The following is a 21,562-nucleotide window of genomic DNA, read 5'->3' as shown; positions in this document are numbered from 1 at the left end:
ATTTTCAATGGAAATTCATTATCAACAGATAAATTCATTTCATGAATGAAATGTTGCAAGAAACATTATTCAATAAAAGCTCAATATTACTTATCATTTTTCATTTGCAAATTTCATCACACTTTTCTCATGTTAATCTCTTCATTTAGTAACATATTTTTAGTTCAATTTCATTTCTCCATCCCTATATCACGATTACTTTGGCTCATACAACATTTTGTTTCCATTTTTTCTTCAAATATTCATCTGAATCCATTTACATACATTTATCATGATTAATGGTTGAAACAAGTTGATTCATGTGAGTAACGAAAATAACGAGTTTATCCAACAAGTAAACTTGAACAATATGAATAAATTATTAGACAATTAGCATTGTATTAATTTACCAACCAAATGGCAAGAGTTTATTGTCCGATATTTTTCGCTAAATTAATTTTCCATATTCACTCCCAGCAAACTGGGATTGAATTTGATAAGTTTCTTGTTCGCTTTCTTTTGCTATTTTTTAGACTCTAAACGTATCGAGTAAGAAAGTCATTAACCATTGATCTACCTTTTGTCTTGATGAGCAAATATTGATAACGATTTTTACTGGCAATGAAACTTATTCTGTTATATAAGATAATATAAATATTTGATTATGGCAAATCAATTTGGTTCATGAAAGGTAAATGTAGATATTAATAAACAGATTGAGAAATGATTGGTTTGAGCAAAGACTGAAGTATTATTTTGCAAGATTTATTGATTGATCAATCTTTCATTATAACTCTTAATGAGGCCATGATGGGGTGAAATCTGAGTTTGATTTTACCTCATCTTTTGAGTAGTAGTGAGTAAGTGACACATTTTTATGTGGGCGATGCTTCCGTTAATTTTTGATTTAATTTGTTCATGCTTCTGTTGTTGTTATTAGTAACATGAGTAAAATCAGCAAATCGAATGAATGTTGACCAAACGTTTGAATGAAATGATTTTGTTTGGTTTGTGAATGAACTTCTAGCTACGAAAAGATATTTTATCTTTATATTTTATTTACATTTTCTTTAACATTATCGATCTTTTGTCAGAAAATTAAACCACTTAATAAATCGATCGATTTACTCGTTTGTTGTTTGTTTGTCATTGGAACAACTGTATTTAAAAAAAGACTTTTTCACAATTTTTAAATTCAATTGAGTAACCGCAAAAGTCTGACATTTTTCATGTCAACTGCCTCTTGAAATTTTCAACTTAAGTTGTTCAAATCTTGCCGACAAAAAGATAGTATAAAATTTCAATCGATCTAGTTATGTGAAATCTATCGATTTAAATTCGAAATTGCTTTTTGTAAGATCAAGTTTCAGCAGCATGAATCAAACGATACAGAAAATTACTTTCAAAAAGTTCAATAATTCAGTGAAAGAATCAGAGAAATCGAAATTGAATATTAAGGATTGACCGGTTGTATAAAAGTTTAGCATAATTTTTAATTGTTTACTAGCCATTACGCTAGCTATACAGGACATTTTAGCTAATTTTTAGGATGCCTTTTGCCTATTACTATTGATTTTAGATTATGAGCAGATATGATTAAGTTTTTCAGATACTCATTCGATATAAATGTATTTCAAGGCCAAGACCATTGAAGTTCATTTTTCGGAAAGCACCTATGATTATGCTAAAGGATGGATAAATCTTAATGATTGAGCAAAGATGCTTTCGTTTCATAAGAAATTGATATTGAAGTTTGCAAACATAGTTGAATGAATTTTCTCTTTCTAAAATTTTCACAAGGTCATTCAAGGCCCCCTTCCAAGGTTACCTAAACTAAGTTATCCTTGTTACCCCGTTTAAACTTGTCCGCTTCTGAGTCAATTCATGCCTCAAGGTCACTCAGGGGCCGAGTAATGAAGATTTAGCAACGGAAAAACTACCCTTTATAATCAGGATTCAAAATCGAGAATAAATTGTTCAACTAAAATGTTTACTCATTAATCAGTATAAAATTTTTCCAGACGTCAAGTTGCGAAAACTTACATGATGAGAAAATTTCAGACAAAAGCTACTTTTTAATAATTCATTTTAACAGTAACTAACGATCTCAATCTCAAATTTACCGAAAATTGAAAAAATTAAGATTAACTCTTATTTTATGCTCAATCAACATCATAATTAAAAAATTAATGCTCCTAGTCCTGAAAATGCATTAAAAATTTACCCATAACTCGCTTCACTTAATCCAGTAATAAAACGAAATTGAAATTTTTTTAAAAATAAGGAGCATCACAAATTTTTATTACAATCATTATTAATGCTTGAGCATCCTTTGCTATTTAATTTCTGTAGTTGATTTAACTTTTTTAGATTAAAATTCCAGGTTTAAGCTACGAATAAGAATGAGCCTATGTAAAATCACCAAGCTAGAAATTTAAAATTTCCAATCGAAATAAGATTTACAAGTGTTTCTGAATTGCAGCTCACAATGAAACTTCCTGTTATTATAAATACTTGCAATTTTATTCATATTTGTCAGATATTGCGTCGTAATGAACAAAAACATTGAATAAAAAAATTATACACACTAATGTTATTGTGAGAGTACACGTACGATACTAGAGTACTAGACGTGTACATGACGTAATCATTGCGTCCTCATGGCAACCCTTCTAGAAGCTTCTGTTGTAACCTTATCACATGTATATATAAGAGAGTGTGCTTTACACCTATGGATACACTTACTTACTGTACTTCCGTCTCATCATCTTACCCTTATTGTTAACCCCTTTGTATATATAATTATTACCCAATAAACCTAACCTTTGGCTAAACCATATCCACTCTCTCATGGTAGCAGAGCGTGGTTAGCCAGTCTCTACCTTAAAGTAATTTTGCCATTGTGTTTTTAAGTAGTTAAGTACTGTGTTACTATTAAGTGTTAAACATGGCAAACAGTTCCTTACTTCAAGTCGATAAGCTCAGCGATTCAAATTATGAAACGTGGAAGATCCAGATGCAAAGTGTACTGATCCATAACGACTTATGGGAAGTTGTCACTGGTACTAAGGATGCTGAGGACAAGCAATGGGACCGTAAGGACGCTAAGGCTAAGGCAGAGATTACTCTAAGTGTTAAACCATCGAATTATCGTCTATTCAAGAACGCGAAGACTGCTGCAGATGTATGGACCGCGTTAGGTGAAGCGTACGAGAAGAAAGGACCTTCACAGTTGGTAACAACGTTCAAGAAGTTAATCAAGATGAGTTACCAGACTGAACAAAGTATGTCCAGTTATCTGGAAGAGTTCTTCTCTACGGTAGATACGTTGACTAATTTGGGTCTTACGTTGGACGATAAATTTATCTCAGTGATGTTGTTGGTTAGTCTGGGTGATAGTTACGAGATGTTTGTAGTTGCCATCACAAGTCATAATGAAGTACCGTTGCCTTCAGTACTTAAGTCTAAGATTTTGGAAGAGGAGTTAAGAAGGACAAATGGCAATACTGTTATCACAAATACGGCGTTTGGTATTAAGTACTCGCAACAAGCGAAACGTAAAGGACTGAGAATCAAGTGTTACAACTGCAACAAGTTTGGTCATATTGCAGCTAAGTGTGGTAACGTACGTAGAGAGCGTACTGTTATTGACAGAGGTCAAAGCGTCTCAAACTCACAGACGATACTATCTCTTGGATCTAGTACTAAAGATCACCATCTTTGGGTGTTGGACAGTGGAGCAACGGCTCATGTATGCTGTGAGAGAAGCTATTTCAAGAATTTAAGTATTAACAGAAGTGTTATCTCAGTCGCAGACGGAAGATCAATTCCAACGATTGGAAGTGGTGACATTGAAATGATGATCGGTGGTCGATCAATGTTAATTAAGAACGTACTTTATGCTGAAGAAGTAGATTGTAATTACTTATCAGTAGGTCAACTCACATCGAGAGGAAGTAGAGTTGTATTTAAACCAAGAGTTGCGTACGTGTTAAGTAGTAAAGGACAAAAGGTCATCGAGTTTAAATTGGAGGATAAACTATACGTTTATAAACACGTGTATGTGAGTAAATTAGCAGCCATCAAGTCCAGTACGTCCAATGAAATGATGTTGATCCATAGGAGGTTTGGACACGTCAACTTTGATACTATTAAGGACATGATTATGAGAAAGTCAGTTTATGGACTTAGACCTGAGCGGGTACGTGACGCTCGTTGTGAATGTTGCTTAAGGAACAAGATAAGTCAGTTACCATACACGAGTTCAACCACCAAGACGCATCGAGTACTGGAATTAATACATTCGGATGTCTGTGGACCGATGCGAGTCGAGTCGTTTGGTGGAGCAAAGTACTTGATTACATTTATTGATGATTATTCACGTGCTGTTAAAGTTTACTTTATGAAGTGTAAAAGTGAAGCTCTGAATTGTTTTAAAGACTACCAACGTACTATGGAACGCTCAACGGATGAAAAGATTATGAAGTTCCGTACTGATAATGGAAAGGAGTACGTAAATGGAGCGTTTGATCAATACTTAAAGGATCAAGGTATCAAACATGAATTGTCAGTAGAGTATACGCCTCAACAAAACGGTGTTGCAGAAAGAGCAAACCGTACTTTAGTGGAAATGGCTAGATCAATGTTAAATGACACAGGTTTGGACGAGCGATTATGGGCTGAAGCGATATCTACAGCCGCGTACTTACGTAACAGAATCGCGTCTAAGGCTATTGATGGGATGACTCCGTTTGAGAAGTTCTATGGTGAGAAACCAAACGTACGTACCATTGAAGTTCATTTTTCGGAAAGCACCTATGATTATGCTAAAGGATGGATAAATCTTAATGATTGAGCAAAGATGCTTTCGTTTCATAAGAAATTGATATTGAAGTTTGCAAACATAGTTGAATGAATTTTCTCTTTCTAAAATTTTCACAAGGTCATTCAAGGCCCCCTTCCAAGGTTACCTAAACTAAGTTATCCTTGTTACCCCGTTTAAACTTGTCCGCTTCTGAGTCAATTCATGCCTCAAGGTCACTCAGGGGCCGAGTAATGAAGATTTAGCAACGGAAAAACTACCCTTTATAATCAGGATTCAAAATCGAGAATAAATTGTTCAACTAAAATGTTTACTCATTAATCAGTATAAAATTTTTCCAGACGTCAAGTTGCGAAAACTTACATGATGAGAAAATTTCAGACAAAAGCTACTTTTTAATAATTCATTTTAACAGTAACTAACGATCTCAATCTCAAATTTACCGAAAATTGAAAAAATTAAGATTAACTCTTATTTTATGCTCAATCAACATCATAATTAAAAAATTAATGCTCCTAGTCCTGAAAATGCATTAAAAATTTACCCATAACTCGCTTCACTTAATCCAGTAATAAAACGAAATTGAAATTTTTTTAAAAATAAGGAGCATCACAAATTTTTATTACAATCATTATTAATGCTTGAGCATCCTTTGCTATTTAATTTCTGTAGTTGATTTAACTTTTTTAGATTAAAATTCCAGGTTTAAGCTACGAATAAGAATGAGCCTATGTAAAATCACCAAGCTAGAAATTTAAAATTTCCAATCGAAATAAGATTTACAAGTGTTTCTGAATTGCAGCTCACAATGAAACTTCCTGTTATTATAAATACTTGCAATTTTATTCATATTTGTCAGATATTGCGTCGTAATGAACAAAAACATTGAATAAAAAAATTATACACACTAATGTTATTGTGAGAGTACACGTACGATACTAGAGTACTAGACGTGTACATGACGTAATCATTGCGTCCTCATGGCAACCCTTCTAGAAGCTTCTGTTGTAACCTTATCACATGTATATATAAGAGAGTGTGCTTTACACCTATGGATACACTTACTTACTGTACTTCCGTCTCATCATCTTACCCTTATTGTTAACCCCTTTGTATATATAATTATTACCCAATAAACCTAACCTTTGGCTAAACCATATCCACTCTCTCATGGTAGCAGAGCGTGGTTAGCCAGTCTCTACCTTAAAGTAATTTTGCCATTGTGTTTTTAAGTAGTTAAGTACTGTGTTACTATTAAGTGTTAAACATGGCAAACAGTTCCTTACTTCAAGTCGATAAGCTCAGCGATTCAAATTATGAAACGTGGAAGATCCAGATGCAAAGTGTACTGATCCATAACGACTTATGGGAAGTTGTCACTGGTACTAAGGATGCTGAGGACAAGCAATGGGACCGTAAGGACGCTAAGGCTAAGGCAGAGATTACTCTAAGTGTTAAACCATCGAATTATCGTCTATTCAAGAACGCGAAGACTGCTGCAGATGTATGGACCGCGTTAGGTGAAGCGTACGAGAAGAAAGGACCTTCACAGTTGGTAACAACGTTCAAGAAGTTAATCAAGATGAGTTACCAGACTGAACAAAGTATGTCCAGTTATCTGGAAGAGTTCTTCTCTACGGTAGATACGTTGACTAATTTGGGTCTTACGTTGGACGATAAATTTATCTCAGTGATGTTGTTGGTTAGTCTGGGTGATAGTTACGAGATGTTTGTAGTTGCCATCACAAGTCATAATGAAGTACCGTTGCCTTCAGTACTTAAGTCTAAGATTTTGGAAGAGGAGTTAAGAAGGACAAATGGCAATACTGTTATCACAAATACGGCGTTTGGTATTAAGTACTCGCAACAAGCGAAACGTAAAGGACTGAGAATCAAGTGTTACAACTGCAACAAGTTTGGTCATATTGCAGCTAAGTGTGGTAACGTACGTAGAGAGCGTACTGTTATTGACAGAGGTCAAAGCGTCTCAAACTCACAGACGATACTATCTCTTGGATCTAGTACTAAAGATCACCATCTTTGGGTGTTGGACAGTGGAGCAACGGCTCATGTATGCTGTGAGAGAAGCTATTTCAAGAATTTAAGTATTAACAGAAGTGTTATCTCAGTCGCAGACGGAAGATCAATTCCAACGATTGGAAGTGGTGACATTGAAATGATGATCGGTGGTCGATCAATGTTAATTAAGAACGTACTTTATGCTGAAGAAGTAGATTGTAATTACTTATCAGTAGGTCAACTCACATCGAGAGGAAGTAGAGTTGTATTTAAACCAAGAGTTGCGTACGTGTTAAGTAGTAAAGGACAAAAGGTCATCGAGTTTAAATTGGAGGATAAACTATACGTTTATAAACACGTGTATGTGAGTAAATTAGCAGCCATCAAGTCCAGTACGTCCAATGAAATGATGTTGATCCATAGGAGGTTTGGACACGTCAACTTTGATACTATTAAGGACATGATTATGAGAAAGTCAGTTTATGGACTTAGACCTGAGCGGGTACGTGACGCTCGTTGTGAATGTTGCTTAAGGAACAAGATAAGTCAGTTACCATACACGAGTTCAACCACCAAGACGCATCGAGTACTGGAATTAATACATTCGGATGTCTGTGGACCGATGCGAGTCGAGTCGTTTGGTGGAGCAAAGTACTTGATTACATTTATTGATGATTATTCACGTGCTGTTAAAGTTTACTTTATGAAGTGTAAAAGTGAAGCTCTGAATTGTTTTAAAGACTACCAACGTACTATGGAACGCTCAACGGATGAAAAGATTATGAAGTTCCGTACTGATAATGGAAAGGAGTACGTAAATGGAGCGTTTGATCAATACTTAAAGGATCAAGGTATCAAACATGAATTGTCAGTAGAGTATACGCCTCAACAAAACGGTGTTGCAGAAAGAGCAAACCGTACTTTAGTGGAAATGGCTAGATCAATGTTAAATGACACAGGTTTGGACGAGCGATTATGGGCTGAAGCGATATCTACAGCCGCGTACTTACGTAACAGAATCGCGTCTAAGGCTATTGATGGGATGACTCCGTTTGAGAAGTTCTATGGTGAGAAACCAAACGTACGCCATCTAAGAGTCTTTGGTTGTCCAGCAATTAAATTGATCAAGAAGCCAGGTTTAAGTAAATTTGATGAACGTGGTGTTAAGCTAATCATGGTTGGTTACTGTTCAGAATCAAAAGCGTACAGGCTGTTTGATCCAAGTACGAGCCGAGTAGTGAAAGCTCGAGACGTGAGATTTATGGAAAATCTTCAGTCACCAACATCAGCAGAGATGAAAATTGAATTTATAACCACGTCAGATACTCCGTACGTTGAAAGAGTGACTGAATCACAGATTGAGGAGGCGTCTTCAGAGGAAGAACAAGTTGATTCAGATAGAGAAAATAACGTCCAAGATGTAAGTACTCAAAGTGAAACTAGACGTAGTTACAAAAAGAGATACAGAGACCTTCCACCGAGAGAGACAAGAGATAGGTCTTGTAAACGTACTACTGAAAATCGTGTTGGCAAATTGAAGGTGAACAAATGTGAGGAAAGTGTTCCCTCTACATTTGAGGAGGCGATAAGCTCTCCTGATGCCGAACACTGGTGGCAAGCAATGAGAAACGAGTACGCAGCATTAATGAAGAACAAGACGTGGACGTTAGTATCAGACTCAAGTACGAAACGTGTTGTAGGATGTCGATGGGTTTATTCGATGAAGTACAAGCCAAATGGAGAAATAGACAGATACAAGGCTAGGCTAGTTGCTCAAGGTTTTAAGCAACGTTACGGAAGTGATTACACTGAGACTTTTGCTCCAGTAGTTAATCCAGTCAGCCTGAGAACCTTATTTGCTCTATGTGTTGAAAATGGCTACCTCCTACACCAAATGGATGTCAGTACAGCGTACTTGAATGGTGATTTAGAAGAGACAATTTTCATGCAACAACCAGAAGGATTTGAGAAGCCTGGTGATTACGTATGCCACTTAAACAAGTCAATTTACGGGCTCAAACAGAGCGGGCGACAGTGGTACGTGAAGTTAAACTCAACATTAATTGATGATGGCTTCGAGTGCATGAAAAGTGACCAATGTGTTTATAAGAAGAATGGAGTAATCATAGTTGTGTACGTAGATGATTTACTCATAGCTGCTGCAGACTTGGATGAATTGAACAAAGTCAAAAGAAGATTATCCGAGCATTTTGAAATGGTTGATAAAGGCAGCGTACGGAACATTCTTGGTTTAGAGGTTGAACGAACAAGTACGTGCATCAAAGTCAGTCAACGTACTGCAATCGAGAAGTTAATCGAGACACATGGATTGAAGGATTGTAAAACTGTCTCGACACCAATGGAAGTAAACCTGAAGTTCAACCCAGAATCAGCAAAAGTAGACCAAGAAACGTATAGAAGTTTGATTGGATCTTTACATCACATATCAACTTACACAAGATCTGATATTACGTACGCTACTAACAAGTTATCTCAGTACAATCAAGATCCAAGAACAGATCATTTAGTAGCAGCTAAAAGAATCTTAAGGTACTTAAAAGGAACAGTATCTAAGAAGTTGGTTTATACGAGAAGTAGAAAGCAAATGAACGTTTATGCTGACGCAGATTGGGCGTCCGATAATATTAATAGAAAGAGTACAAGTGGTTACGTACTGATGCTAGCAGGAGCTGCCATCGCCTGGAAGTCGTCACGTCAATCAGTAACGGCGCAAAGTTCAGCGGAAGCTGAATACATAGCATTAGCAGCGGCAACAAATGAAATGCTAGGCATCAAGCAATTACTAGAAGGATTAGGTCAGGAAGAGTACGTGAAGCAACCAGTACAAGTATTTAGCGACAGTACTAGCGCTATTGCTATTGGAAAGAATCCAGTAACAAACTCACGTACTAAACACATCGATATCAAATGGCATGTAGTAAGAGAACGGATCGATGAAGGCCTAATAAAGATTGATTACGTAAGATCAGAGGACAATGTTGCAGACGTTCTCACAAAGAGTCTTGCTCGAGTGAAGCATGAAGAATTCAGTGAAAAGTTAGGACTTCATGATTAAGCGGGCGTGTGAGAGTACACGTACGATACTAGAGTACTAGACGTGTACATGACGTAATCATTGCGTCCTCATGGCAACCCTTCTAGAAGCTTCTGTTGTAACCTTATCACATGTATATATAAGAGAGTGTGCTTTACACCTATGGATACACTTACTTACTGTACTTCCGTCTCATCATCTTACCCTTATTGTTAACCCCTTTGTATATATAATTATTACCCAATAAACCTAACCTTTGGCTAAACCATATCCACTCTCTCAGTTATTTTCATATTCACCTGAACTTTCATGATCAAGGTTGTCTTCCATCGCTTCAAATTTTGAAAAAATTGAAACCAAGCTAAAGAAGTCTTGGAATTTCACCAAAAGAATTTTTTCTTATTCCTATCAATTCATCCAACAATTTCTAAAATCAGAATGAGACATTTCAATATTTACGAAAAGCTGGAACCTTTAACTCGCTTGCAATTGCATTTGAAAAATTGCGAGTTTCGTCCTTGTTATTGAAGTCTCAAGTTTGCAATTTTCTGTACATTTTGAACACTTCTTGCAAAATCAAGTATCTTTATCGATTGGGCTGAAAATGTCCCGCTGGAAAGTAGACAGAATTTCTTTCCTTTCAATAAATTAACCCAAAGTCTTGATTACTTTTTTGAAAAACTAAACGACCGTCGATAAAATCGATTCATGGATTGATACCAGCACAGTTTGATCGTAAATAATATCGTAATTTGATAGGAAATGAGCCGTTAGGATGGACAAAATGTTTCATCTTCTTAATTTAGTTTGATTTACATGGAATACAATCAATATCCCAAGTGAACAATTAAATGAAATGAAACGAGTGGGAAATTGCAACAAATTGAAAGTTAATGTGCCTTGAAATGACAAAGAGCTTTATAAATTATACTCAATGATGAGCATTAATTGTTTAATAAATATCAAATCTCTTTAAGTGTCATTATCACATTGAATAAATAATCACTTGAAACTAAGTTGCTCCATTGGATTTGGGTTTGCTTGTTTAAAGAGCTTTAATATTTGTGAATCTCAAATGATCCATTATCAGATAATTGAATTTACAATTGCCAATCTATTCACATGAAGGGAAAGGTTAACGTTCAAGTCATTCTTAGTCTGCTTAGTCTGAGTAAGCCTTTGCAGTTGTTTTCAAACCCACTAACGGCAAGGTTACAAGTTAATTTGGAAACAATGAACAAATTAAATTAAAAAAGCAAGAAACACGAAAAAAAGTGAAAAATGCAAATCCATATAAATCATGGTAAAATTATCCGTTTCATTAACTTTTTTCTTCGCCCAACTGAGTGAATGAAAAAATCTGTAAACAGACTAAACAAATTGCGTTTGAAAACTCAACGATTTAAATAATCAATACAAGTTAGATTTATCACATTCACATTTCAACAAGATAACAATCAATAAAACAATTCCCAGTTCGAAGAGTCATCAACTTTGTTTCACTTTTAACTCATGTTATTGCGTTTTTTACATTCAATGTTCAATTGTTTAATCGATAATAGTAAAAAGTTAAAAATATCATTTTATTTGAAATGAAAATTGAATGATTTATTGTTGAAAAGATTTTCTTTTTCATTATTTTCCATTCAAAGAGAGCCTTTAATTTATTCAAATTCAATTGTAATGCTAAGCATTTACATAGTTTGTAAAACTGAAGAGTCATTTGATAATGAAAAATTTTCAGATTATTAACTGTAAATGAATTCAAGAATGAAAAATGATAATTTTTCTGTTTACAAAATTCATTCAATCCTTGAATATTAGACAATTGATTCATTTTAGTTAACGTTTAACATGAAAATTGAATTTTTGAATGCCTTTTTTAAACGCTGAAATTTTCGTACATGTCAATTTCAAAAATCTTCCTTGAACCGGACGATCTTTAGAAATAGACTAAGATAGCCTCTCGCCCGTATCTTAGCAGCAAAAAGATCGGAAGACAATGTTATAAGAGTTTTCAGCGATGCTCAATATATCGAGATCAACCACCCATAACACGATTTGCGACATCCTCAAGCTTTTTAAGTTGAATACGGGTTCCCACACTCTTAAAGATCAACAAAAAAGCAAAGATTGGAAACTTCCGAGCTCGCTTTGAAATGCTATAACAAAAGCCACAATATTTTTTTGAAAATTATTCCCTTACACTGGCTAGAAAACGCAGTAACTCATGAATTCCACCATAACTATCTCCTGGCATTCGATATCATAAAGGCCATTTCCTCGAAAGATAATGCGATATGTTGCAACATTCAATCAATTCAACCCGCTAGACTCTTTTGACAATAGAAACGAAGTGAAACTAATTAAACATTATAACTATTTTCATCCATATTCAGTAACTTTTTGCTTATTTCATGATTACTTCTTTTAATTAAGATAATATTATTTTTGTATGAATCTTACGATTTTTTTGAACATAATTAAATTATACATTGTTGTTGTACTGCATTGTTTTTTCCTTTTTTCATGATTTTTCATTCATCAGGAAGCTCGTGTAACAAAGACGGTAGTTTTTATCCTATTTTAAATTCAATCCAAGTTTTTTGACCGAAATAGAAAAATAATTTACCTGTCCTTAATGAATGTATTATCACGATTTCAATAACAATCTTTTCAGAGTATCAACACTCAGATTTTTCCATTTTGTGAGGACTACTCATGAAATCAATATCTATTTGAATTATCTTGATTCATTAATTAACATTAACTATGCAGCGTGTGTTTATAATTATTTTGATACAATTTACATCTTTGCACCCATCTTTGTTTACCTCTGCTTCGTTCATTTGGATATTCAATGAAAACCAAATGCAATCAACTGAGTCTATCAATGAGTCAACAAAGCTCAGCTCATCACTGGCTAAACCAGTATTGCTCCGATGCATAATAAAACAACAGATGAAAGCAGCTATTTGTGAAAGTTTTTACACTTGAATTGATAGCATTTGATTACATGGTGAACTAATAGCAAACAGTGTAATCATCCGATTGAAGGTGAATCCCATGTTGAACAATTTTTGTTCATCAAGTTCAATTAGAGTTTTGGATTAATGAGTAAACATTAGCAAGCAAGAGAGAGAAACTCAATCGGCAAGTTCATGTCTCGATGGCAGATGAAATTCCATGTTCCATTTCAACTCTCATCGAAATCATTAATCTTCAATCCCTTTCTTTTGTAATCAATATGCATTTCGAAATCGAAATTGAAAAAAAAGTTGCCAGACCGTTCTTGAGCAACATCATGGGATGGAAATTTCCCAAAAGAAATTGATAAATTATCTGTCGATTTACATGGAGGAAAAAAATGTTGAGTAAAGAACGAAGCAAAAAATGAGTTGAAATGTAAGGTTCCATGAAAATGTGAACAAGGAAGAGAAGAAAAAATGAGAAACTCGAGATCGAAACATCGACTGGGAATTGAGTATAAACTTTTTCTGGTTACTCATGAATGTACATTTGTATTACATTTAGAATGTACAATTCTCTAAGCATCTCATGTAGCGTGTATCATGATTCTGATAACATTTCCTCTTATTCTTAAATTCATCATCTTTAAGACTCCAGACTGTTACTCTTGAACTGAATAAGAAAAGAGGTTAAAAATCAATTAAAGAGCAAAATTGGCAACATTTCGAACAAAATTTTTCGTTTCTTTTCCAGACAATTTTTTTCTTGTCTGAAGAAAAGTTGGAATCGGAATTTTTTCAGAATGATTTGAGCATAAAAAGTGCCAATCAAAACTTGCAACCTGAACAAACTCATATCTATGTAAATTGAATGACAACCTTCGTCTAGCAACTGACCAATGACAACTGGTACAGTTTCAATAGCCTTTCTTTGCTTTTCTGGAATCCATTTCAAGTTTATGATTCAAGTTGACATTATTTGCCAGGAAAAATATGGAATTGTTAATAAGCTAAAGAAATTTTTCTTTCAATTCATTTCAATGAAATTGATTTATGATTCGAGTTGAGTCTAATATCCATCACAATTTGTTATTTAAATGGCTTCGGAATTTAGATTTTTCAAGGTTAATATCAAAGACATAAATCTAATTATGATGAATGATTGAATCTCAGTTGATTTCAAGCTTCTCTACAAAATGGTGATAAAATGCAATTCAATAAATTGGATTGAAATGCTCGATATAAGAGATAAATTGATTGATTTTTTAAAAGAATGAACACAGTAAAGTTGTTCATTTTATATCAATTGAAAGCTATTCAGCAATTTGAAATGGTGACTGAATTAAGCCAATTCAAGTTTGACTATCCAATTAAATGGCCAACAGATTTTACACCTTTCATTGAATCTCCAGTATTTTACATTAAACTCGAGCTATAAATAGCTCATGGATGAGCTTTGCTAAGTTACCTTGGCATTAAGCTTCTTTGTACATCATTTGTTCAAGTTTTCATTTTGCATCAATGAAACTGATTGATTACAAAATGGTTGAGAATCGTTTCATGTTTACAATGTAAGAACACTACTTTTTACTAAAGAAAAATCAGTTTCAGTTCAACTTGTTGCTTCACTTTAATCTGAGCGAAAAACGTTTCCCAGTTTCTGGATTATAATCATTACTGTATTCAACTACAAATTGCATTTTTATAAATTCGTTACTTTCAAGAGATCTAATGCCTCCGTTGCCTCTCGCCACTTACAGTTTGTAACTAAAGGTAAACCCCTTTAGCTCTCCGTAACCTATTTGCCCATTGAGTACAGTGTTACGACCGGGTGAAAAGGGTTTCATGTTTGCGTCAAAGTTCATGTTAAATTGTTCGATTATATTCACTTAGAAAATTCTTTGTGTTGCAAGCTCTATTTAAAGTATTGATAGCAATGTATGTTCAGATATTTTTTATTTCATCACCCAACATGGAGCATTTCAAGACGTGCAACAGTGCAACCTTTCTGGTCATCTCATTTCACTTGATCGGCTTTATCTGCTATTCTGTCTGAGTTTAGTCGTCTTTTGCTTTGCTGATTTTTGCTCAATGACCCATGTTATCACCTAGAGAATCAATCTTTTCATTGCTTAGAAACAAAGCTGTTGGCGTGGGCATCATTCATTAAGACTGTTGGATTGCAAGATAAAATTGTTTCGAAAAGTTTAATCTTTCAAAGCAGAAGAAATCTGATCAGATTTTTCTCATGTTCATACTTGATGGTTTTATAAATATTTATCAACAGTTGATTCACTGATTGAAGATGAAAAAATTAAAAACTATCAAAAGTATTGAAGTGTTATCAAAATACATCGAACTGGGAAAAGAAGGGAACATGAAAATGAATTTAATGCTGAATGGAAGATGAAATGATAATCTTGACCAGCAATTCTGCAATGGCAAACCATAATCCATAAAAAACCCAAAGAGGATGAAACAAGGCTTATCACATCAACTTGACGTGAAAATGTACAACAAACTTAACGATTGCTTGTACAAAAAGATTGTCCTTTATTGCCATAAAAATTAGCTTGTTAACAAGGAGCAAGTTTTGTCTCGATCAAGACAACTGATCAAGATTATCATCCAAACATGCCATTGAACTTGTCAATTGGACAACGGACGAAGAGAACGGTCAAGTTCAAGTTTCGTAATAAGGTAAAAGGTATTTGAAGAGGGAAAACCAAAAATGTCATTATTTTGTGTCCAAAGCAGAGAGTAAAATGAGTTGTTGCAAGAGGTTAACCAAGACTTGTCTAGTCTTTAACTTAATGGGTTTCAGTTAAAACATGTTTTTATCCTTTGAAAAGCACTTTTGGTCAACCATGATAACTGGCAAGTTTTACTCACATTTAGATGGGAAAAGTTTTGACAATTTGGAAAGCTTAATGGATGTAAAAAAGTTCACTTGAAAGGTTTTCTTTTGATTATTTGGTGAATCTTCTTGATTTGGGTAAACCTTTTCAAGATGCTTTTACAATGTTTTTCAACTTTTAAACCAACAATAACTTTCAATCTGATTAAGCTGTAGATGAAGCTTGAAGGTCTAACGAAATTTCATTAAAATCCTGAAGAGTGAATGTCTTTATGGTGCAAACTTGGAGTTGAACAACACTTGACTAACATTTATCTGAATGTCAACCAAAGTTTTCAAACTCGATTATGTTGTGAAAAAGATTTGAATGTTTGAGTGAAAGATCTTACTCATGTTTTCCTGAGCTTGTCTCGAGATTGGTAAATGAATAGATGGCTTTGGCTGGGTCAAGGGTTGAATTGGAGTCAGGTTGATGGTCGAATAATCCTATCCATGTTGTTGGTGTAATTGGAATTGAATTCCAATTGAGTTCCAATTCTCTTTGGATGTAAGTTGATGAGAAAATGTTTTTCTTGTGGACTCGAGATGAAACAGTTAACCAAACTTGAGATGAATCTGTGAAAGACACAATGAAAAAACAGTTAAGACTAAATGAAACCCTTAGCTTGTGTTAAAGATAAAAATGAAAATGGAATAAGAAAAGCAAGGAAAAGTAATTATGCTTTTCTTTTCCATTTTATCCCATGAATAAAATATGTAAATATTTTTCACATTTTACAACATTCCACTTGTAAAGATCAACTAATCCCTTCCTTAACACTTTTTATATTTAATTATATTCAACTAAAACAGTGAAATTACGAAGTAAAAGTTTAATTTATAATTTTAATGTAAATTTCATGGCGGAAAAATTTTCGCAATTATCGAGGTCAATCCAATATCATGCTAATCAATTTTTGTTCAACGTGTTAAGTCGATAAATTCAAGTTGAATTTAGCATCGAATATCGGGAAAACTCAAAAAATAGTTGACGTTTTCAAGAAAAGAGTTTTCATAAATTGAAGAACGTACATTTCGAACTTTATGTTTAGCCTTTAATCAAAATCAACATTTGAATTTTTCTTCGATTTTCGTTACTGAGCGACCTGATGAACCTGATCCTGTCCTAATGCTGATCTGATCCTGATGATGCTGAGTTAACTGAGTTACCGGTTGACGTTGATCCTGATGATGAATCTAAAGCTTATGCCGAGGCTGCTGCTGTTCCTGATCCATTAGTTGATGAAGCTGCTGCTACTGACGAACCTGTTCCTTGTCCTGATGCCACAAAAAAACATACAGCAAAGGATTCCTTTCAATGAAATTTGGATTAGCCTAAGTCTTAAAATTTGCAAGATTTAACTTAAGTTTCTACGAGATGAAGCTAATTTTCAAACTCGTTCACGATCTACAGAAAAACATTTTCCGACAATAATTTCGTTAGTTTCGTTAGATTATTTTTGGCTCTTTGGAGCACTAAAATTGCAATATTTTATCAACGAGACTTGCAACTCATAGTCCAAATCTAGACTCTGCAATTCTAACTGTTTTGACTGCAAATTGATAAAAAGTTAAGGCAACGAGAAAGGCTGTAAATTGAGATTCGATAAAATTGTTCATGAACCACGCAATAGTCGCATTTGACTTGAAATCCTTTAAAATGAATGTGCAATTTGGTTTCAGGTAATTGTACATTTCAAGTTTTATCAATTTGCTTTATTCAATCAGTTACAATAACTACTTTTTTTGCTGGCAATGCAAAACTGTTATCATTGGGTGATCACATAAATGCATCATTTCACCATGATTTTGTCATTGTTGTCTTTGCCCAACATGATGATTCAAACAACGGTAAACATTATCATGAGTTTCATTTCTTTTCACCCAATAATGCATCTTGAAAGTTAATCGATTGAAATAATCAATAACATGCTCTTTATCATTCTGTTGATCATCAGTAATTTATTCAAAACATTTCTTTTCCATGTTATTCATCTTATTGCTTCCAGATATAGTCTGTTTTAGTCGAGTTAACAATTGTTCAAGTTTCATGCTGACGGGCAAAAGTATTGAAAGTAAATCGAAATGTGAAAATGATTAAATTCATCGATAAAATGTGCAAATGTTGCAAGAAAAAAAATTTCATTTTCTTTCTGCCCATTCCATCATTGAACATTATCTCCATCAAATTGCGACAAATTTCAATCTATCTTTTCGTCTTAGAAAACAGACTCAAAGGAACGAAACATTTATGTTCCTTCACAATTATACTCAACCTACTCAATTGCCTCATTGAATCATGAATCTATCAACATAATGAGCACGAATTTAACTTATTATAACATTATTATCTTGTTTACAATTCATCATTAAAGCAAAATCTTGTTAATATTATTCCATGAAAATGATTTTTTCTTATGTTTCACAATTTTTTTTCATTTACATTCATTGTATCGAACATTTTTAAGAACTGAATCTATAAAATAAAGTCAAAGTTTATCTTATTAAATTTTTTTTTCTATTCTTTTGTGAACAAATTATTAATGCTTATCATAATACTTTTGATAACATGTTATAATAAAGTAATAAGATTTGTATAAATCTTTTTATTTCTGTTTACATTTTAAGCTGTATCATTTACTATTTAATAATATTGGATGAAAAAAGTGAAAACTTTGTGATTCTAGTTATTTAAAGGTTTGTGTGTGTTAGAAGAATGCTTTTTAATACATTTCAAGTTATTGACAAACTTCAGATGACATTAAAGTTTATCCAATTACTTGATTCCGTTTGATTCTTACTTTTGTCTTTGTTTCGTCACTTGCAAGTCGCACAGATTCATTGGCTTTATTCTGATAACGAATCAGTTTCTTTAACCGATTTTTCTCTCAATTTCAACATACTTTGGTTTAGCATCTGTTTGAGACAAATGAAAGGGTGAAGAGGAATACTATTGCTCTTGATATTCAGGGTCAGAGACAATTTCTTTTGTTCACTAAAGTCAGAACAAAGAACAGTCTAGGAACATCAATACGGCATTGTGTTTATTGGTCTGACAGGAACCCTCAGAGTATAAACTAAAACAACGAGATTACATAGCGACTAAAATCATGGAGCGCCGGTTCAAGTACTCGTCATTGAAATTGCATGATAAGTTGTTTGGCCAAGGATGACTGAGTTCAGAAAAGCGATTCAATGGAAAACAAACAAAACTTCACCTCTTCTTACCTCTTAACTCTTTCATTATCTATGCTCTTACATTGTCAGTAGTTACATGGTCATCTAGACAAATCTAAAAATCCATTTCTCTTCAAAGTTTTTTCGTTAAATATTAATGATTGACAAGTTTACTGCTAGTTTGATTGTAAATCCTGACTGACAGATTAAAATGAAAAAAGCTAATCAAAGTAAACTGTTGATCAAAAAGTTAAAGTTCAACTTAGAAACCAATCATTACTTCAGTCTGTTCAACTTTATTTGATTTATAAACGAATCGAAGCCATGACAGTCAATAATTGCAATAAAAAACTGGAATGTCTTAATAATTGATGAAAGAAAGAAAAAGCGATCTTTTTTTCTCAATAAACATTTTACTCTAACTTATCTCATTGGTCTTTAACTGTGAAAACAGTTGATTAGATGATATAACGAAGTCGCATCTCAAATCAACATTTCTTTCTTTCATAATTCTTGATTCTTCTGTTCATTAAAGATCAAAGAATAAAAAAAATTCGAAAATCAAATTTTTCCTCTCAGCTTTACTATTGAAAAGCCTAATAAAAGTGTTTAAACGTTTCCTTGCAATAAGGTAAACTAAACTCGAAGTAGATATTGACACCATTTGTACAACACTTGTTGTGAGCAAAAAAGGAACAAGAAATTGATGATAGAAAAAAGTTGACCCAAGAGAGGTTGAGATTGAAATTGAATAATGATAAAGTGAAGAGATGGTGAACAAGCAGAAACATTGATCAGATAAGTTTAAAACAATTATGAATAAAACATTATCAACATGATAACGAATCAATAGACAGAGAGCGAGAGACGAAGAAAAAAAATGTGACTCGTTATCGGATATATTTTTTTTGTCTCATTCACTAATCACTAATAAATAATGTAAATTGAATCTTGAGTGGAAACACATGGAAAAAAGACTGTTGAAATAAAGAAAAGATAAAGTCTCATGAAGTTGTGAGAAACAAAAACAAAACTTGGAACAGTAATGCAAGTTTAAAAGGAGAAGCGAAAAAAAGGTCAGTTTTTAAGCTGTTTTCATGTTAACAGCATGATGAAAGGATGACACTCGAGATGAGAAAAGAACCAACAATTGCAAAACTTTTTAATGCCTTTTCATCTTGTTCAGTCTTCTTCTTGGTTCACTATCTCATCGAGTCAAGACTTTGCAAGATTAGCTTTCAAGTATTTTGTAACCAACATGCAAAGGTAAAGTAAAAATTGATGTAAAATTGTTTACCTCAAAAGAGATTTCACTTTTTTTTTCTTTTGCAGTTTTGCTTGCAAAGACCAAAAGTAAAGAGCAAAACATTTTTAAAAATTGACAAATGATTGTTACATTACCTGAGTAGACTCCGGTTATTGGATCAATCAGTGCAATTGTCGACAGCAAGAGCATCAGTTTGACCAACAAATGATGAATCGCAATCATTATCAGTTTTGCCTGGTTCAACTTTTACCAACACTTGTTGCACTTGAAGGTTGAGGTTATTGGTTGTTGAAGAGCACAAGAGAAGTACGGTGAAATTATAACGTAAAAAGTTATGAGGATAATGATTATCAATCAGATTTGACTGTTTTTTTCTCGTTCAAACTGAAAGGTAAGATAAACAGAAAATGAGAGCAAAAGAAGCAACTGATAAAATGGCAGTAAAAAGGTTGCAAAATTGATTAGAGACTCGTTTATTATATTTACACTTAAACGTCGATTAATCATTCATTCATTTTTCTTCAAGTTTGATTGACTTTTTTGGTTAAAATTTTTTCCTCTCAAATTGATTTACCTTGAAAACTTTTATCCTTTAATTTTGACGTTCTTTGAAAATCACGAGTTTGTATTGTTTGTCTTTATTTTGGTTCAAGTACAATAGAGGTGGAATGCTGGGGTTTCCATTCAGTCTATTGGCACTGAAACTTCGATGTTTATCTTTTTATTATCGAACCTTTTGTTCATCTAAAAAGTGTTGAAACCATGTAAAAAGATTATTTATCAATCGGTTGAAATGAAACAAATGTATTTTTTGTTACGTTTCCATTCCCTTTAACGATAAGCAATCTTTGAAAAGATTTTTAGGTTGATAAAAAATAATCCAATTTTTGATCGTTTCTTCCATTTGGTTCATCAAAACTCAATTATAATACTAACTTTGGCCAATTATTTTGACCTTTTCAAGAGTTCGAGTCATTCGATCGCTTTTTTCATTCATTTTCTTTTCCATCATTGATGTTACCAAGTTTAAAAAAAGATCACTCGAACAAGTTTAAATGTTAAGATCATTAGTGACTTTGGGTTTCCACTGAAAATAATGTATCGATTTACGATTTAGTTTCTTTGTTTTCAGCATTTTGCGTCAGAATATCAACTGAAAAGTTCTTACCTGTTCACAAATGCTTCCAAGACTCAGTTTCCCACCAGTTTGATCTTTGACCGTTTTTGACAACCATTTTAAATCCATCAGAAACTTAATGATTATCGTCTCAAATTGAAACAAGAAATGTCCTCAGTTCTCGAGACTGATTGAACCGTCGAGAATTCAGATGGAAATATAAATGAGCATTCTTTGGGTAAAACGTGGTTGACTCAAGCA

At 33.5% G+C, this 21,562-nt stretch overlaps 1 protein-coding gene across 2 annotated transcripts in view; it reads right to left on the bottom strand.

Annotated features, from left to right (window-relative positions):
• Window positions 1-20,519, bottom strand: part of LOC107364875 (PI-PLC X domain-containing protein 1) — a 29,112-nt gene extending 8,593 nt beyond the window's left edge. For both annotated transcript variants that reach the window (XM_015932320.3, XM_089269414.1), the window contains exons 1-2: window positions 20,319-20,519; window positions 16,091-16,316 (exon numbers count right to left, since the gene is read on the bottom strand). In XM_015932320.3, coding sequence (XP_015787806.1) covers window positions 16,091-16,316; window positions 20,319-20,406 — 314 coding nt within the window. In that variant the 5' untranslated portion in view covers window positions 20,407-20,519. The remainder of the gene's footprint in view (window positions 1-16,090; window positions 16,317-20,318) is intronic.
• Between the last annotated feature and the right edge of the window lie 1,043 nt (window positions 20,520-21,562).

The sequence above is a fragment of the Tetranychus urticae genome, chromosome 3, assembly GCF_039701765.1.
Source record: "Tetranychus urticae isolate SD_2017Ah chromosome 3, NJAU_TeUrti_SD_1.0, whole genome shotgun sequence".
Taxonomy (NCBI): Eukaryota; Metazoa; Arthropoda; class Arachnida; order Trombidiformes; family Tetranychidae; genus Tetranychus; species Tetranychus urticae.
Note: the sequence above shows the minus strand (reverse complement) of the source record. Positions and strands in the feature narration are given on the sequence as shown.